Here is a 19,126-nt window from a genome sequence, read left to right as displayed (position 1 = left end):
TCAATGAAACAAAAGGATTTATGTTAAGATTGGAACTTGGACCTAACTCAACCTCAAAAGCTAGCTCAAGGGAGGAGGATTGTGAGTTATTTATCCAACCGATGTGGGACAATTAACACACTCCTCTCACGCCCAGGAATGAACATCTGGAGCGTGAAGTTTACAAATGACCCAATTATGGGCAGAACGTGTGGCCTAATTATAGGCAGTCCAACACATAACGGTGGAACCCGGGTTCTGATACCATGTTAAGATTGAAACTTGGACCTAACTCAACCCCAAAAGCTAGCTCATGGGGGGAGGATTGTCCAATCCCATATATACCACTCAAAAGTTATTTATCCAACCGATGTGAGACAATTAACAATTTACATCCCAACAACGTTAGCAACCACATTTTTTACAATACTAAACCCTGAAAAAAGATTTTAAGATGTGTGAATTCAAACAATCAAGGTAATATTATGATTTTTACAAATCAAGGGAAAAAATCAAACATTAATGCATGTGATATATCTTCATTGGCGATTCTTTATATTTAAAGCAAGTAACTTTATAATTTTTAATTAAATGGAGCTTATCTTGCGGAAATTCTTTACATTTGATTGTATATCCTTCTATTTAAATAAATTAATATAAAAATCGAAACCATAAGTTCTCGATATGCATTTACATATGTTAAATTGCATCGAGGAAAAAACGCCTTGACAAACAATATTGTACTTTATTTTACTTTAAAAGAAAAGCTTCACTTTATTTATTAATTATTTAACCATCTTACCTTTTTATTAAAATCAATTTTTTTTTATTTGACTTTAAATGTAATTTTTACTTTTGTCCCAAAAACACGTATTATTTCCCAAAATGCCTCCTTTTACATATATTATTATTATTCATAAACTTGAATTCAAAAAATACTGTATCTTTTTCACCAAATAATTTACCACATATAAAATTAGATTTTGAATTTAATTGAGTGCATCATTTGTCAAGTTTTCCTGATAAACATAAATGAGAATTTCAATATATACATAAAATTAATTTTGGCGGTTCTTTCCTCTGAAAATTATTAAAAATATATGCCAAGATCATAGCAATGGCATAATAGAGGGAAAACTAATTATGGCCAATACATTTAAATTATTATGATAATCATATGTCTGAATCTTTTTTTTATTAATTAATTCCAATTAATGAATGTCATTATATATTATTGTTATTTAATTATATGTATTATTATAGATGGATCATGCGCCTTCCGTATCTGATTTTGTTATACTTCACAAAATAATCTAACTTTTATTTTTTTGTGAAGAAGGAAAGCATTTATATATAGATTGATTAAATATACCTACTATATATTCTAAGTGAGTGAAATTCATTCTAGTAAGTAAATTATTGGTTTATTATTAAACTGACATCATTTTAATAAGAAAAAAATATTGTGGGGCGAATAATACCTGAAAGTATTACATACAAATATATATATATATATAGCGAGAGATATAGAATAAATGGAGGATAAGAATCCCTAAATGAGCATAATGTTTTTAAAAAAATATCGAACCTCGAATTTGTTAGTCATAAGTTAAGTATATATTTATCCACTAGTTGTAGTTTAAATTTACGTTTGGATTGATATATTTTAAATTCACAGTGGATTTGAAGTACACTCGAAATTGATTTCGTTTAAAATTCCATTCAAAAATCCCTTCTTTAATTCGAACACTTCCATCCAAGGGCAACATTATATTTGAGTTCTCGCCGAGTCCATTATAAATCAAGTTTGGTAAATTAGTAAACTGCAGCGAAAAACTTTTTTGTGTAAAATCGAATGCATTAAAACTCCGTGAATTTAAAAATCGTGAATAAAACATCTTGCAAATTAGATATAATATACCTGAGTATGTAACACATGGCATAAATTAATGTGCTTATTTTTCAAACAAAGGGATGTAAAATCCCATTAATTATATGTAAGGGGTTTCATTATTATTATTTTTTTCAATTTTATGAATGTGTAAAATGCTATTTGGACTTTGTTAATTATGTTCTTTTGTTTTGCGGGAGCGACGAACAAGTGGATAGGGAAATGGCTTAATTTAAGTTGGGCTTTCTATGACTTATATAAATATTCGGGCTTATTAAAAAAAAAAACAGAAGGGCCAAATTAAAATTTTTGGCCGCCACAATTGTTTTTCTTTTCCAAGTCATAAATATTCGGGCTTATTAAAAAAAAAACAGAAGGGCCAAATTAAAATTGTTGGCCGCCACAATTGTTTTTCTTTTTTTAACTAAAGTTAGGGGTTTAAAAATGAGGCACGATTCACCAACCAAATACGATTCAACTAAAAAAAAAATTAGGTTTTGATTTGGGATTTTCGTGTTTGGGTCAGATCGAGTTGTACGCGATAACTACTCCCGAAAAAAATGATCGGGTTGAGTTGTATTGGGTTCGGGTCAACCCGAATTGACCCGAAATTTTACATTTTTTAAAAAATAATAATTAATAAATATCGCATATATATCATAAATTTTCATAATTTAATATTTATTTTGAATATTTTTTTAAATTTTTTAAACAATTGTTTATTTGATTAGTAAATATATTTTATATTTTTACAATTAGACTTTAAAATTTAAATCATATATATGAAGAAGATTTTGTTATTATGTGTTTAAATTAAATTTTATTATTTATTTAATTTTCTTCACAAAAATAAAAGAAAATTCAAAATCGGGTTGATCGAGTTAATTCGGGTTCGGGTTGAACAAATTTTGAATAATGCTATCGCTCAACTCGATCCAAACCACCTGAATTGACATCTATATTCAAAGTACCTTAAAATGCCTTACATCTACACCAAAGGATGGTAAAAATGGATACTGTGTATTAGAAATAGTGTTTCATATTGTGAAAGCGTATAATTTAACTTGTGATAGGATACTGTGTAGGCATAGGTTGAACTCTGGTGTTAGCTAAGTTTACTTCATTTTTCCAGTTCAATGCAATCTTTTTCCTTCCCGCCATGCTAGCTTTAACATCTTATTCCTGACTCCTTAACTTATACTGGATTTAGACCAATACAGAGTTAACTCGGAAGAATTGGTAACAGGGAAGCTCTTTTAAAATGAATATGAAATTCCTTCATGGTTGACAAGACTTGGAATTTTGCTTGATTAACATGAGACATTGTGGTGCTGCAGATAAATATTTTATATGAAAAAAAAACAGAATAAATCATTTCAGAAATTATTATTATTTTAATAGACAATACTTTTTTAATGAATAACTCGCCACATGCATATCAAATCAATGGGACAGGATATAGACGTAGCGGTAGGTCATAATATGGAGAAAAAATAGGGGTAGCAGACAAGGACGTACAAATCCATGCACGTGATGCGAATTCCCAAACTGGCAGTAAAAGTAGTGCTGCCATTTCTGTACTTTGCATGATTTTTCTATTTCATGTTTTATTATTATTTATATTTATATTTATATATACTTCTGTGATAAAGTTTGCTGTGTTGTCTTTTCAATTTTGATTCAGCCTGAAATCGGGTCCCATAATTACAATTCATGGTTTTTTTTCGAGTAGTTATAATGTGATACTGTTTCATGAATCATAATCTGTGAGACGGGTCAAATCTACTCATATTCACAATAAAAAATAATATTTTTAGCATAAAAAGTAATATTTTTTCACGGATGACCCAAATAATAGATATGTCTTACAAATATAACCGTAAAACCGTCTCATACAAGTTTTTGTTTTTTTTTTCCAACTCCAAATAACATTTGTTAGGAATTAATTATTTCCTCTCGTATATAAAAAATATTAATATTCACCATTGGAATTGTCCCACGGATGACATCGAACTTTCTAATCTCTATAATATATATCAACGCATTTGTTTGGGCTGTTAAATATTCTATATTGGTTAGATTAAATTTTTGAATATTTTATATATAAATTTGAATTGTTTTTTATTGTACTAATTTTTAAATTAAATTAGTTTTGATTTTTAATTTTAACATAGTATAAATACATATTTTCATATGGGGACCAAGACCATGGCCGGTTCCGCCTAGGGCCTCCCTTGGTTGGGGCTCCAATTTTTTTAAAGCTTTATTTTTCTCTCAATTATTTTGTTGAAATTACGTGGTCAACTTTTTTTATATTCAATTTTTCTTTTCTTTAAGTAAAATAATTTTGTAATTTGTTCGTTCGGTTCTTTTACTGATTTTTAAGTATAATTATTTCTCACCTCTGTTAGTGTTTAAATTATAATTTATTTTGTTCAGTTTTGTTTTGACAAAAATCGATTATTTACCTTTCTTTAGTTTGATAATTTTTATTTTGTGTGTGTGTGTGTGTATAAATATGGTTATAGCTTTTTAAGCAATATTCATATAAATTAATGATACTTCAACTATCTATAATGAATTTAATTTCCCGTAGGTAGCTCCATGATGGAAGTTCCATTATTGGCTGCGCCAATTTATTTGACCACGGCCGCATTCACACGTTGCCGACTTTTTTTTAATTCTTGTCGGGTTTTTCTTTAAATCGAAAAAAATAACGTCAAATATCTCGATCAAGGTACAATATTATTTTTATCAGCATTTGAATATTTTATATACATATATATATTGACTTGTTCATTGATAGCATTAATGATCGTCTGCGACTTTTAGTTAATATTCAATTTTGCACATCGTATTTATAATTATATTAAATGGCGAATTCAGAAAATTTTGATGTTAAGTGCAGTGGAAGCCGAAGGTGTTTGTTTTATAATATTGAATTCGAAATTTCTCTCCCAACGTTTATTTTGTCTATACCATTATTAATCTCAAACATCGATGATATATATTATATATATCTTCAAGATATATATAATATATATAATGAGAAGAAGAGAAGGACCAAAAGAAGTGAAGAAAAAAGTAGCAGTTGTTTGGATTGCAAAACAGGGATCCAAATTCTACGTAGATTCTTTTGTCAGGTTTTACTTGTGATGCACACATTTTTTGTTCTTTCTTCTCGACCCGATTTGATGAATCCAAACACCCACTGCTCACCCGTATTTTTTGTCTCCATTTCTACATTTTTTTTTATATTTTCCGGCCCAAAAATTATTTTATACGAAGTAAAATATTTAAACTAAAACGATTTTATAGTGTGACCTTCGAGGGTAATTATTAATAATAGATAAAAATAATAATGATTCATTAAATATATATTCAACCACATGATGCTTGTTATAAAAAAAAATTTAATGATTTAAATGTGCATTAATTTAACCGATTTACATAATCGACTATTTGGTTATATATTTAATTCAGTGTATAATTTATTACTGCATTCTGTAATAGTAATTTATTGATTTGTATTTACATTAATAAATTAGAAACATTCAATCATTTAAATTATTAACCTAAAAGTGTATTATTTAAATGTTTTAAGAAAAAAAGTATAATATTTCTTTAAAATATATTTTATTTTGTAGGGGAAAAAAGTGATGCTACTCGTATGAAGGTCAACTAAGCATTTAGAAAAGTGTCATTAGTAGAAAATAAGGAAACAAAGCAAAAAGGTTGCTTCCCGATTAGGTCGGTGGCAGACAGGCTGAATTAGCTATTCCGAATCCCAAACATATGATGCGACGTCGCTCTGACCGTAACAACTGGCTCGTCTTTAGAGATGTCAAAATACGACACGAACCGCCAACTCGACACGATCCAACACGAAAAATATCAAATTCGGATTGGGGTTTTTCGAGTTCGGATTGGGTGGATTCGGGTTAGTGTCATGTTAGGCAGTTAGGACGGGTTTCGGGTTGGGTCGCGGGTTGACCTGCAAACTTTTTTTTTAAAAAAATATTACCTATATTTTTATGCATTGTATATTTATATGATAAATTTTCAACATTTAATATTTATTTTACATATTTTTATTTTTTTAACAATTTTTTATTTGATTTGGTAAATATACTTTTAATTTTTTACGATTAAACTTTCAAATTTAAATCGAAAATTTTGTTATTATGTGTTTAAATTAAAATATTATTATTTTTTATTTATTTGAATTTTTTTCATTAATTTCTTTAAAAAAAATTAATAAAATTCGGGTTAAGCGGGTCAGACGGGTCATACGGATTCGTGTTCGGGTTGGTTCGGTTTCGAGTTGGGTTCGGGTTGAAAAAACATAAAAAAAAATTCGCGGGTTGACCCAAAACCCGACCCAACTCACCCGATTGACACCCCTACTCTTCGTGCTCTCTTGTTTATTTTATTTTGTATAATAAAAAAAACTTGTGTGAGACGGTCTCACGGATTGTATTTTATGAGACATATATCTTATTTCGGTCATCTATAAAAAAATATTATTTTTATGCTAAGAGTATTATTTTTTATTGTTAATATCGGTAGGGTTAACTTGTCTCATAGATAAAAATTTTGAGATCGTATCACAAAAAACCCACTATTTGTACAATGGTTATTAATTGATTTTAATTTTTTTGAAAAATATAGCAGTCTACTTGTGTATAAATTTTTATAAAATATTGCAGAGAAAATTAATAAATAGAGTCACGAGTAATCATCACGTTGGAAAATATATGTGCTAATGATATATATAAATATATATATATATATATATATATATATATATTATATATAATTATATTTTTTTTAAAAAAATAAAATATTTTAAAGAAATAACCAACCACTAATTGGAATTTTTATCTACTAGCTAGTGTGTCGGCAATTTCGCATAGACAACCTAAACGAATGGTTACAAAATTATTTTATAATAAAGTTTTCCGTATACTACCTATACCAACTTTATAATCAATATAAAATATTAATATTTAAATATTTCACGTTTTGGATTTTTCGCAGCCCAAAAGTTCGATAATCGTAACAAATGTGTCATTTTTATACCTAAAAATTAATATTTTTTTTTTTTGGGAAGTTATTGAAAAATTCCCAATCAAAAAATTTTTTTGGCTTCACTCCCTACCCACAAAATTGTGGTACTATGTCATACAAAATGTGGTACACTTCATGTGGAAATGTGATACTAAAAAAGTACCTAGGGATTGAACAAAAAAAAAATGGAGGCTGGAGACTGAACCCAAATTTCCCGTTTCGGCTAACCGACAGGCCACGGCATGCAAACGTTGGGAAAAACAAAAGAAATCAAAATTGATTTATAATCTATTTTGTTGATCAAGTCCACATTACGTTTGACTCCTATATATGCACATTCATGATATGAAAAGGGACATGCCTTGATACTTGATAGTGATGTCTCACGGTTTTATAAAAAGTTCATTTGTACATCAACAGGATAATAAATTTAATACAAAAACCAAACCAATAATAATAATAATAATAAAAGATCTATTTAATTGACAAAAAATTTCTTTTAAAAAAATATTTAAGATACGAGGTCTTTCATATTATTTATTAATTTGGGAAGAAAAGAAGCAAAAATATTTGGTTTTAAAAAATAATTTATTTTACATAAATAATATTTAATTGGGGATGTTAGATCGGAAATATTCCAGGCACATATATAGAAGATATTGATGTCTGTCTGGAAATGATTTCATCTTGTAAATTGTTTTCACTTTAAATAATGTGATGGGACTCGTTTGGCGTCACATTATTACTTTACACAAATTTTTTTTTTTTAATGTTTTTCAGTAAAATAAATAAGTTTACTATAGACATCTTTTTTTTTTTAATTTCAAATTCAAAAGATATTAAATTTACATATTTTTTTATCAAAAATTTGTGTGAAACGATTTCACAACTCGTATTTTGTGACAATAATATCTTATTTAGGTCATCCATGAAAAATATTATTTTTTATGCTAAGAATAGTTTTTCTTATTGTAATTATCAGTAGAGCTGACCCATCTTACAAATAAAAAAGATTCGTGAAACTGTCTCACGAGACATCTACTCTGAAATTTTTACGTTAACCGGTTGTTGTTATTGTTAATTTTGAGTCAACAAGCTACATCATTAAACCCTGAATATTAATTATTAAATACAAGAAACGGAATTATTCCATATTGATTATGTTCTTTATTTCTAGTAAATGGTGGGTAAAACACCTATATTTGGAAGTTGAAAATACATGTTTCGAAAGTAATTATAATTTCATAGTTTGACATTTTTTTAAAAAAAATATTTAAAAATATATAATTCAAATTTATTTATTTTTTTATACAAAACTCATTTTTCGATGGGATTGAATTAAATACTTTACAAAATTAAAGTTTTAGATTTTATCATACCACAGCACGAATCGTAATAATTTAATCCCTTTATTGCTTTATCGATCCTCTAATTTACTGATATACAGATTATCTAACCAAACTTCATCTTGCTGGGAAGCAAACAAAATCGACTCAATTTAGAATGTGTTCAAATATACTTTCTGATCGATCGTGAAAGTGTGAAATATATTATTATTTGCAAGCCGTTTATTATATTTAATTAATTTTTTTTATGGAAAAACATATTTAATTGTACATTAAAAAAATGCCATGATTCTATATGCTAGTCAACAATCCACTAAACAAATTTAATGTGAACTCGAAATTTAATTCAAATTGAACTGAAATTCTCACAAGTTTATTTATCGAAATTTGAGCAGACCATCGTAGCAACTCAAAAATCTAACAACGTTATTTAATTTATTCGGTTGCAATCTTAAAATTCACAATTATTATAAATTAATTAAAGATTTTTTTGTATTTATTAAATTAAAATTAGTTAATAAATATTTGCCCTTTTCTTAAATAAATTAATTAATAAATACTTCCATTTTCTTTACTATTTAAGTTATTATTATTATTATTATTATTAGTATTCACTTGCAGTAAGTACTGAAGAAACATCTGCACTTTCTCTCACAAAATGGCTTCTTCTTCATCACACTCTGATCACTCGTAAATCAGCGAACCATGGGAAAGGCTTCGAAATGGTTTAGAGCTCTACTCGGACTCAAGAAATCGGATCCAAACCCGAACACACACCAAATACCTCAACCGCCGAAGAAAAAATGGAGCTTCGCCAAGTCCCACAAAGAAAAAGGTCGCCAGAAATCACAGCACTGTCGTAGTCACGGACGATGATGACCCCAGCCGCCACGCAGTCGCTGTGGCCGCAGCCACAGCTGCTGTTGCGGAGGCTGCCGTCGCGGCCGCTAAGGCTGCAGCTGTGGTAGTTCAGCTAACCAGCGGCACCGGGAAGAGTACATCGACGGTCCCGGGATTCAGTCGTATGAACACCGTGGCGTGCGTTAGCAAAACTGGCGCAGGGCGTGGGAGCCGGAAGGATCGGGCGGCCGTTACGATTCAGTCGCATTTTCGTGCTTACCTGGTATGTTAAGCGTTATGTACTTTCCATTTTATATTATATTATCCGTTTACCCGTACTTCCCGTTCAATTTTCGTACTACGCAATCGGAATTTCATTTCGAGTGATGGTCCCTTTTTAGATAATTTTTAAACCAGTTGGCAATGAACTGGTCATCATGGAATTAAATGCCCAGTTGCTAAAAATTTCGGAATCAAATTATCTCGGCGTACTTACTTTCCAATTTACATATACGGGTATCTCTTTCTTTATGCGCATCTGAGCTGTTTTCTTGCAGTTACCTTTCATATTCTAAGGTGTGTTCAGATCGATTATGTGGCAATTTTAAGGGAAAGGTTGTGCCTTTCAGGATGAAACTAGAAATTTTTTCTTGAAATTTTACAGAAATTCCTTTGTCTTGCAAGAGTAAGAGGGTCGGTAGTTTTGGTTCTGATATTTCTAAAAAATTTCTTAGAGTTGTGGGCATTGGTGTATTTTTTGTTTTCATCAGTTCACAAGAAATTTGCTGTTCTGTGATATGTATGAATGACCCATTAGCAGGTGAAGAAAAAAAGGATGATGCGAGATGGGGTCCAAGTCTAGGCTCGAAGCCGTGTGGACCTGCATGCATTAATAATAGTAGTTACTCTACAATGGAGTTATTTTAAGTATCTTCTTTGAAAATACAGTGACGTAAAGTTTTAATGCATTTATTGATCTCAATATTCTCGCCTATAAATTTATCGACTCTATTTAATTCCGGATGGGTTTTATACGTATTATTAAACAAGAAAGTTTCCTTTCTTTTGTTTCTCTTGTGTACAATTTCGGTAATTATATCTACACAGAGTAAAACAGTGGATACCTACTGGGAATGGTGTGGTCTAGCTAGGCATGCTATTGTCTCAGATAGAGGTTTAAAAATTGTGTCTTTTTTTTCTTGAAAAATGAAAGAATATGTCTGTCAAATGTGCTCCCCCCACTCGACTAATCGTTCGGGTATGCACATGGTTCGGGTCATAGTTCTCGATGAGTTATTTATGTTGGTTAGGGGTGAAATATTTGATATCAAATTGCCCCAATAATTTGGTGTTTGAAAATGCATTATATTATGATGATAGGAAAGTATGTGTCTATAATGAATTTGACATGTGAATTTTTTTTTGCTTCCAATTTATTTCATTCAAATATTTGGTTAATGTAAGTTACTAAGTTTACGCTCGGGTGATGAAATGAATCAAGAATCTTGGGGGTACGGATTAGTTAAATCCAAAAGTTGGGAACTAGTGTCCGTCCCCATTTGCTTGGAGAGTTCTTTCTCGTTCTATTTCATTTTAGATTCAAAGTTTTCCAAGTTGAGTTTGCTTTATATCTATTACTTTGTGTGTGTAAGAGATTTTATGTTCACTTTTTTCTTCACTTTGGGTCTGATTCCCATTTCTTTAAATGTCAAGACATTCAACTTGAAAGACTTTTGAAGTCAAATTCAATTTTCACGTGGCGCCAACATGTTTGCCAACACCTTTCAATTTTTTATTTTTACATGGTATGGCCCATGGCTCCATTATTGGTGATGGTTGTTTAAGTTAAATGCTAATTGATTTTGTACTACTTTCACTTTATGTAACAATATATATTAATAATGAATAATTGTCACTTGTTACGGTTTAGTCTATTGCACTTCTCTGTAATCAATTTCTTGAATGGTGCTCCGCATCTGGCTTGATTTACAATTTCACTTTAATGTTCTGAGTATTTCATATTTTTATATATTCCAACTTTTATGAATGTCGATTTTTTTCACCTTCATGTTCTTTTGCTTCGAATTCGCACCTTACATATCGTTTTTTCACCACGGTTAATTTGACGAATGTTTTGTTTCCCACCCACTGGATATTCGGAACCAGCACGATTATTGATATTAATATTTTCGGAACATGTGTAGTCAAGAAGAGCTCTACGGGCCTTGAAAGCACTAGTCAAACTTCAAGCATTGGTGAGAGGTCACCTTGTGAGGAAGCAGACTGCAGATGTTTTGCGACGAATGCAAGCGCTTGTACGAGCTCAAGCAAGAGCCCGAGCTGGGGGCTTTTTGATATCTGATTCCCAATATTCTTGCCTGAACTCTTCCCACTTCAGTTATCATGTAAGAAAATTCTCGATTTTCCCTCTTCCTACTTTTTAAATTTTGAATTGGTCAGTGTCATGGGTATGGACCATTCTTGACTGTCTTTCTTTTTTCTTTTTATTTCCAGTCACTGAAAATACACACTACTTTATGAGACGAGCAGTTGCCATGCTTGTCAAGTGTGTAAACAGGTCATGTGAAAAGTTGCTAAAACAAATTTTGTGGTGAAACCTACTTTTTATCTTTATCGCCCCTGGAGTTGATGATATATAATATCTGATTTTTATTTGACTTTATGAACGTTAGAAGTGTAGTTTCGATTAGATTTCGTACCCTGTAGGTGAGTTAAACATATTGACCGTTCAAAATCTAGGCCAACATTTTTGTATCGCTAGGTGTTATGGTGCTCAACTATTTTGCAGGGGCCACCAACTCCTGAGAAAATGGAGCATGTTGTTCGGACTCGGAGTATGAAGCATGAACAATTATCGATGCTCAAGGTGATTAAACTTGGCCTCTTTTACCCTGGATTACTGCCTTTTCTTTGAGATACAACTGATCATGACTAAATGTACATGTAGAGAAACAGTTCAAGATCTAGTGGCAATGTCTCGTTTGATGCAGAAAAACTACCAACAATCTGCAATAGAATGGATTGTAGATTGGGTGAAAGATCACGGGAACAAGGACTCCGTGCAAGCAGTGGTCCTGCAGATGATGAAAGAAGTGATAAGATTCTTGAAGTTGACACAGGAAAACCCCCCCATTCCACTCCCAAGTGTAGAACAATCTTCCATGCTTCTCATCCTAGCCTTGGCTCCGATCTAAATTGTCAAAGCTTTTCAACATCCAAGGACTCCACAGTGCATCAAACAGTTTTGAGTCCAACCTCTGGTGAAGTTCAATCTATGAGCCCTCTGAAATTTCCACAAGACATTGATGAAACTGCTTTCTGTACTGCGGACAACAGCCCACAATTCTATTCAGCATCATCAATGGGTGGCAGCTCTAAAAGAGGAGCATTTACCCCTTCGAAAAGTGATGGCTCCAGAAGTTATCTAAATGGTTACACCGACCACCCAAACTATATGTCTTACACTGAATCTTCAAAAGCCAAGGCACGATCCCTCAGTGCTCCAAAACAAAGACTTCAATACGACAGATCAGGGTCTACAAAGAGATACTCTGTACATGGATGCCATGAGTCAAGGTTGAATGCCCATACCCAGAGAGTTTCTGCACTGCATGCCAACTTCGCAAACAAAGCTTACCCAGGGTCTGGTCGATTGGACAGGCTTGGAATGCCCATCGGAGAAGATATTACTGGTTTTAGTGGTCATTGGCACAGATATTAGTTGCTTTTGGTTTGATTTCTTTTTATTCGCTGATATCATCCGTGGTTCAACTAGCTTCCTTAATCTTGGAATGCCAATCGGAGAAGATATTACTGGTTTTAGTGGTCATTGGCACAGATATTAGTTACTTTTGGTTTGATTTCTTTTTATTTACTGATATCATCCGGAGTTCAACTAGCTTCCTTTTCCTCAACATGTTGCAGGTTAGATTTGCAGTAGTTTAATCGGTCTAAACGTTCAAAGTTTCATATTCAACAACATACTAAAGTAACGATTTTACGCAAGTGAGTGAAGGAAAAACTTACGTAATTGTTTGGCGTAAGTGAGTGAAGGAAAAAATTACATAATTGTTTGGCCCTGTCGCATGTCTTTAGTATTGCATGGATGCTACACGTTAACCCTGAAAAGCTATGGGAAAATAATTCAGTAATTAATTGAATCCAGTACGTAGCCGGCTGAAAAGGTAAATTACGTTGGGTTATCATTGCCAATTATGATGGAGACGCTATATGGTTCATTATTAAAAATATTACCTTGAGGCGTATTGTTCAAAATTATTGTCTATGCATGTTTCTATAACTTGGAAGGGCTGCTGCTGCAAAACGGAAAATCTATTCGCCAAAATATACGTGCACAAGGTACGTCGTATCAAGCGTTTCTTTCAAACGGAAGCCAGAAGATAGAATTACCACGCAATATAAGTGTGCAAAAAAACAAAGCCGACACAAAAGGTAATAGTACGGAACGATGTCAACACCAAAGTTACAGGATAAATAATACGTAGCAATAATGCAAAAATTAACGCTTGCCACCACCGCCTCCCAGCTTAGGGCCACTTCTGGGTGCAGCACCCTTGGGCACGTTACCCTTGGAACCTTTCTGCTTAGACAAAACTTCAGCCTTTTTCGCCTTCTTCTCATCCTTAGTTTTCTTGATTCTTTCCTTAATTTCACTGAGATAAAAATATTAAAGGTCATGAGGGGCTCTCTCATTACTGAGCACATACCCACCATTATGGGGTTTGAACTCTTTAACATACCGTAAAGCAGCTTCACGTGCAGCATCACGAACCTCTGGCTTTTCCGTTCTTCTCTTCTGAATAACTTCCAATGTTGCGCCAACAATAGACCTTGAGTAGGGTTTCTTTGTGGCTCGGCGCCTCTTCTTCACAGCTTCAGCAGCACTGTCCTGAGGATCAGTAACGGAAATTAGAGCACGACAAGATCAGTAAAGCGTGAGTAAAACAAACTGAGAGAAAAAAGATAGTCTTAGTAAGAAATTTACCTTCTTATGTTGTTTTCGGTAGATGGCAGTCCAGTTCAGCTTTGCTGGCCTCAGGCGGTTGTGGAAATACCTCTTGCATTTTGAGTTAGCAAAGAGGAAGACCTAAACCAACCAGACAGTAAGGCTATTACAAGAAAGAAACTTGGATCGATAATAAATGTACCACCTTCTTTCTTATCCAACCTGGGAGTCGGAGCGAATAAATCTTATGCCTTTTCCTGGATATATCTTGGCACCACTGAAACGACAAAGCTCTGTCCTGATAACCCAAGATAAACCGTAAGTATAACATTCGGTTGAATAAAATTTTAGAATTTGTGAACTTATATATATGTATACAACTTGAACTAAAAACAAGCAGTGAAAACAGTAACAGTTCCGCAAGAAGTCTTGGTTCAGAAGAACAGAACTCTCAAGACATGGAAACCCTCTAAAAAATAATCATTTCTGCAATCAACTTTTCCACAGTAAATCACGGCATATACAGCATACGAAGTTCAAGTATTATGTACCATAGGCTGGAACAAAGTCAAAACAGTGGAATGAAAACTGGGTTAAAGCACTACCGAGGCGAGGATTATAACACCATAATTGAGCATTCAAACTCTTCGAAAACAAGTAAATATACGCTATAAAAGCTCCAAAAGCACATGTTTCTGCCTCCCAAACCATGTAGTAAATAAGTCAAATGCGATTCAGGTGAATAGTTATAAGAAGAAAAAAGCAATTTTTCCACGCAAATCACATTTCAAAATCCACTCAAACAATGCTAACATAAGCTAATTCTCCATTAAAACATAATTTAACCCACGTTATCGACCAATACAAATGCTTCCATGGAACATTGAAATTTTATCATACAAGATATTCTATGTTAACTCCTCATTATTTGAACCAATATGGTTTGCTTAAATCCTAAGAACGCGTGATTAGAGCAAGATACACACAAATGAAACACCGATCTCATCAAAAAATTGAAACAACAGACATCCCACAAAAAAAGATCCCACAACAGCAAAAAGCTAGTTCAAACGCCAGAAAAACCACAACACCAATAAAACATTAGATTAGACGAATCAATTTCACACACAAGAACCGTAAAAGGTTCAGTTTTGCACGGTATAGAGGTAGAGAGAGATCAAGAATCATACTTGAGAACCATTGTTGTACACGGTTTGTAGAATCAGCGCGGCTAGTAATCCTAAAGAAACGCTGAAACCCTAGTTCCCCAATCGCATATATACGGTCACGCTTCTCCATGATACGGAGTCGAAAACGGACTTGGGCTTTTGAAGCCCATTTTTGTAGCGTGGGCTACATTTTCGAACAATTAAAGGGCATAATGGTTTATCGCTAAACAAATTAATTAATATATTAGAAAAAAAGTTGATTCCCTATATTATATTATTATTTACCGATATCATAATTTAACTAATAATTATAAAAATACTAAATTTTATTATATTGATATTCTGAATTTCATCATATTGACGTTCTTTAAATTTAAATATAGTACATTAGGTTATATTTTGATAAGTAATTTTTTTTTTTTTGAAAAATAATCGTGTAAAATTTGATTGAGTGAATAAATAACTTGATTTTCTCAGGTAACTCGAAAAGTAATCTTGTTCAAAATATTTTTGTGCAATTTTTAGAATTTAGCAAGGTTCTAAAAAGCGTGAAGTGCCCCGAAGCCCAGATGTCGAACTCCAAACTTTTCATGCTTAAACGAAATTAGCACATACTTAAATGTGAAAAACATTTTTTTATCTTTATTGTAATTGTAATTATCTCAAACTAATAAATAGATAAATATGAAAGTATGATGCATTAATTCTCATATTTATAAAAGCATAAAAATCTCAAAATTTCAATCTTTATTTGTTTTGCAACTAGACCACATTAAAAAAATATTAAATATTTGTCAAATCATTATCAGACATGTTTAATCATAATTAAAATTGAAAATAAACATTTAAATTATAAATTTAATTTATTATTTTAAAATAAAAAAGACATACATTCAAAATAAAAAAAAAATCATAATTATAGCTTTGTTTAATAGTATTCGGACAAAACGAATGGAACTCAAATTGAGCAAATTTCTAATATTTAAATAATTGTATGATTTTAAATCCCACCCCAAATCCATAAAAAGATAAGTAGAAGGAAAAAATTTGAAAGGCAGGAATATGTGTGGAATATTAACGGTGACAAATGCTCAAGGCTTGGATTGATAGCCCCACGGATTCTGGCTTGCCCACTTCCATTGATCCCTGCACATTTCTTCTATACCATAGTTTGCCCTGTATATAAATGAGATCACAAAACATGTATCATGCATTCAGCTATTAGAAAATCATGTTTCTCGACTACTCTCACTCCTTTGCGTACAAGGCCAGAATAGCGCCTGAAACCCGGCTCACTAGGTCTGTTTTCATTTCACCCTTACCTCTTAGGCCAGGAAGAGCCACGACTTCCTGCCCCAAGGCCCTGACGGATTAGAATTTAAAAGTAATGTGGTATGACTGGTTTTTAACTATTTCAGATTTCAGTGGAACAATGAAAAACTATGACAAACCCCGGACAGAGTTCAATGCAAGATTTGGATGCAAAGAAGAGAAGTACTTAAAAAAACTTACTTCCAACCGAGCTCTTTCTCGGCTTTCTCTGTGGATGCATAAACAGCCGTGGCATCTCCTGGCCTTCTCGGACAAAGTTTGATGGGTATTTTCTGCGAGATAGGAACAAGCTTTACGAGTCGAACTAATCATGTAGAAGCACGTAAACTGGCGACTTTATGGACAAGACTGGGAGATAGGGGTGAAACCAATTTCAACAACGATCCAACGTTTGATTCTCGAAAAAGTTACTGATAAAAATCGTATTTTTGTCACTGACGGGTGGTGGTGTTTTACAGCATCTCTCGCCCCATCGCTTGGTACGTCATCCTGGGGGAGAGAGCAAGGGAAAGTAGTCACCTTTCCTGAAGCCCTTTCGAATGCAGCTACCATGTCAAGAACGGATGTGCCACGACCCGTCCCCAAGTTGTAGGCAACACAACCTTGAAAGAAACCCTCATTAGATAAGGTATATCATACCCAATGAAGTCATGAAATTACAAACTAAAATTAAAAAGATAAGAAGTTTCGAAATAGCAGAATAGTTTCACAACAATGGTATACAATCACCTATATCCTTGTTCTCGAGAACCCTTTCGAGTGAAACTACGTGACCATCGGCCAAATCCATGACATGGATGTAGTCTCGTACCTGTTTCGGATGGTATACATAATGAAACACAATTTAATCACTCGATCTTATTGGTATGCTTTTATACACATCAGAAATGCAGAGAAAAGGCATCCGAACAAATTGAGCACCGGTGATTTTAATCTTGAATGAGCCAACTTACCGCACTACCATCGTGTGTTGGATAATCGTGACCATAAACATTTAACTCAGGCAATCGGCCAACAGCCACTTGAGTTATGTAAGGCATAAGATTGTTAGGGATTCCCTTTGGATCTTCCCCCAATATGCCACTCTCATGAGCTCCAACAGGGTTGAAGTATCTGAGCAAAATTGTTCTCCATTCTGGGTCGGCCTTTTGAATGTCCCGAGCGATTTCTTCGAGAAACAACTGGTTATATCAAGATTCAAGGAAAGAACATTGTCACGTACTATCTTCCTAAGCAAAAATACAACAAAATAAAATGAAAAGACACGAGTGAAATTGTAATGCTGAGTACATACATACCTTTGTGCGACCATAGGGATTCATGGCCTTCAATTCATAATCTTCGAGGCAAGGAATTTTATCCGGTTGGCCATACACGGTTGAAGAAGACGAAAAAACCAACTACATACCAGAACGAACGTGTACAGAAATAGGTAAAATTCACAAAAGATATAATTTGAAGAACACCTCAGTTTCGAAAATCGATTAAAAGATTCATGCGAAGCACACACCTTCTTACAATTATATTTTGCCATGGTTTTGTATAAATTAATCGATCCGATCAAATTATTGTCAAAATATCTCATGGGGTATGCAACACTTTCACCAACGGCCTTCAGCCCCGCAAAGTGGATCACTGCATCAAAACTATCATAAGAACAATACAAATTAGATCAACCAAAAGATCAAATCCAAATCTGTAGAAATTAAAGATCTTTCTTCATAGATTCATACTTGGTAGAAGAGAACAACTTCTCCAAATCCTCCACATTCCGGATATCCCCCTGCAGGTTAGGCCAGAAATTTAAAAAAAAAAAACTTTCAGAAAACATCGAAATTCATAATATCTTGACAGCCTTAAATTATTACTTGAAGAACAGACATTACTCCGACTTTATTTTAAGCACGCAAAGCAACAGAAAACAACAGAACAGAAGCAAAATTTTCACCAAGAAAAGATTCAATCACAAATCAATGAAATGCCATACACAACTCAAGATCCCCACTCAAGCACATTACCCCCACAGAATTTACGTCAGTTCTTGATGAATAAACCATCCAAAATTCGTATAAATACCAAATGGAAGTCAAGATTCTGGGAGAGTTGGGGCCCGGCCAACTGCCTTAGTCTATGAACCGCCTCTTCCACGGAATTGTCGAGATTATCGATGATCGAGACCTTAAAGCCTCGCTTCAACAGCTGCAACACCGTGTGAGTGCCGATGAACCCGGCACCACCCGTCACCAAGATACTCCTTCTCTTCATGCCCGTCATTAAACTCGATCTGAGCTTGCTTCTGGGATCAACAAATTCCGCGATTGTTCACAATGGAGGATGGAGATTTTATGGAGTGCTTTGCAAGGCTGTTTGCGGATAATGGGTCTCACTGTGATTGAGACGCATTAAATATAGTGAGAGAGAGAGAGAGGGGGGGAGAGAGACCTGCGTTGAAAAGAGTTTGAGCAAATTAAGGAAACCTTTTGACGTAAGATTAGATAAGCAATTTTCTATG

The 19,126-nt window shown here is 33.1% G+C and overlaps 2 protein-coding genes and 1 pseudogene across 2 annotated transcripts; 1 reads left to right on the top strand and 2 right to left on the bottom strand.

The window, feature by feature from the left end:
• Positions 1–8,901: 8,901 nt before the first annotated feature.
• On the top strand, positions 8,902–13,177 carry LOC140825187 (protein IQ-DOMAIN 22-like; annotated as a pseudogene).
• A 334-nt stretch (positions 13,178–13,511) lies between these two features.
• On the bottom strand, positions 13,512–15,438 carry LOC140825186 (large ribosomal subunit protein eL24). The gene is made up of 5 exons (XM_073186808.1): positions 15,304–15,438; positions 14,336–14,411; positions 14,153–14,254; positions 13,908–14,056; positions 13,512–13,820 (listed from the first exon to the last, which is right to left on the bottom strand). Exons 1-5 carry the CDS (start codon positions 15,312–15,314, stop codon positions 13,667–13,669), a joined length of 492 nt encoding a protein of 163 aa, XP_073042909.1. The 5' UTR covers positions 15,315–15,438; the 3' UTR covers positions 13,512–13,666.
• Positions 15,439–16,245: 807 nt separating this feature from the next.
• Positions 16,246–19,096, bottom strand: LOC140825185 (bifunctional UDP-glucose 4-epimerase and UDP-xylose 4-epimerase 1-like). The gene is made up of 9 exons (XM_073186807.1): positions 18,691–19,096; positions 18,348–18,397; positions 18,125–18,260; positions 17,913–18,014; positions 17,568–17,795; positions 17,344–17,425; positions 17,134–17,216; positions 16,795–16,886; positions 16,246–16,458 (listed from the first exon to the last, which is right to left on the bottom strand). Exons 1-9 carry the CDS (start codon positions 18,886–18,888, stop codon positions 16,374–16,376), a joined length of 1,056 nt encoding a protein of 351 aa, XP_073042908.1. The 5' UTR covers positions 18,889–19,096; the 3' UTR covers positions 16,246–16,373.
• Positions 19,097–19,126: the final 30 nt, after the last annotated feature.

This window comes from Primulina eburnea, chromosome 3 (genome assembly GCF_022965805.1).
Source record: "Primulina eburnea isolate SZY01 chromosome 3, ASM2296580v1, whole genome shotgun sequence".
Taxonomy (NCBI): Eukaryota; Viridiplantae; Streptophyta; class Magnoliopsida; order Lamiales; family Gesneriaceae; genus Primulina; species Primulina eburnea.
This window is presented reverse-complemented; position numbering and strand designations above follow the sequence as displayed.

Coding starts and splice junctions, on each gene's coding strand:
- LOC140825186 (XM_073186808.1), bottom strand. Junction 14,255..14,335: donor TTATTCGCTCCGACTCCCAG/GTTGGATAAGAA, acceptor TGGTTGGTTTAG/GTCTTCCTCTTTGCTAACTC. Junction 14,057..14,152: donor ACCGAAAACAACATAAGAAG/GTAAATTTCTTA, acceptor ACTGATCCTCAG/GACAGTGCTGCTGAAGCTGT.
- LOC140825185 (XM_073186807.1), bottom strand. CDS start 18,888: ATGACGGGCATGAAGAGAAGGAGTATCTTGGTGACGGGTGGTGCCGGG. Junction 17,796..17,912: donor ATCCCTATGGTCGCACAAAG/GTATGTATGTAC, acceptor TGATATAACCAG/TTGTTTCTCGAAGAAATCGC. Junction 17,426..17,567: donor CAACACACGATGGTAGTGCG/GTAAGTTGGCTC, acceptor CATCCGAAACAG/GTACGAGACTACATCCATGT.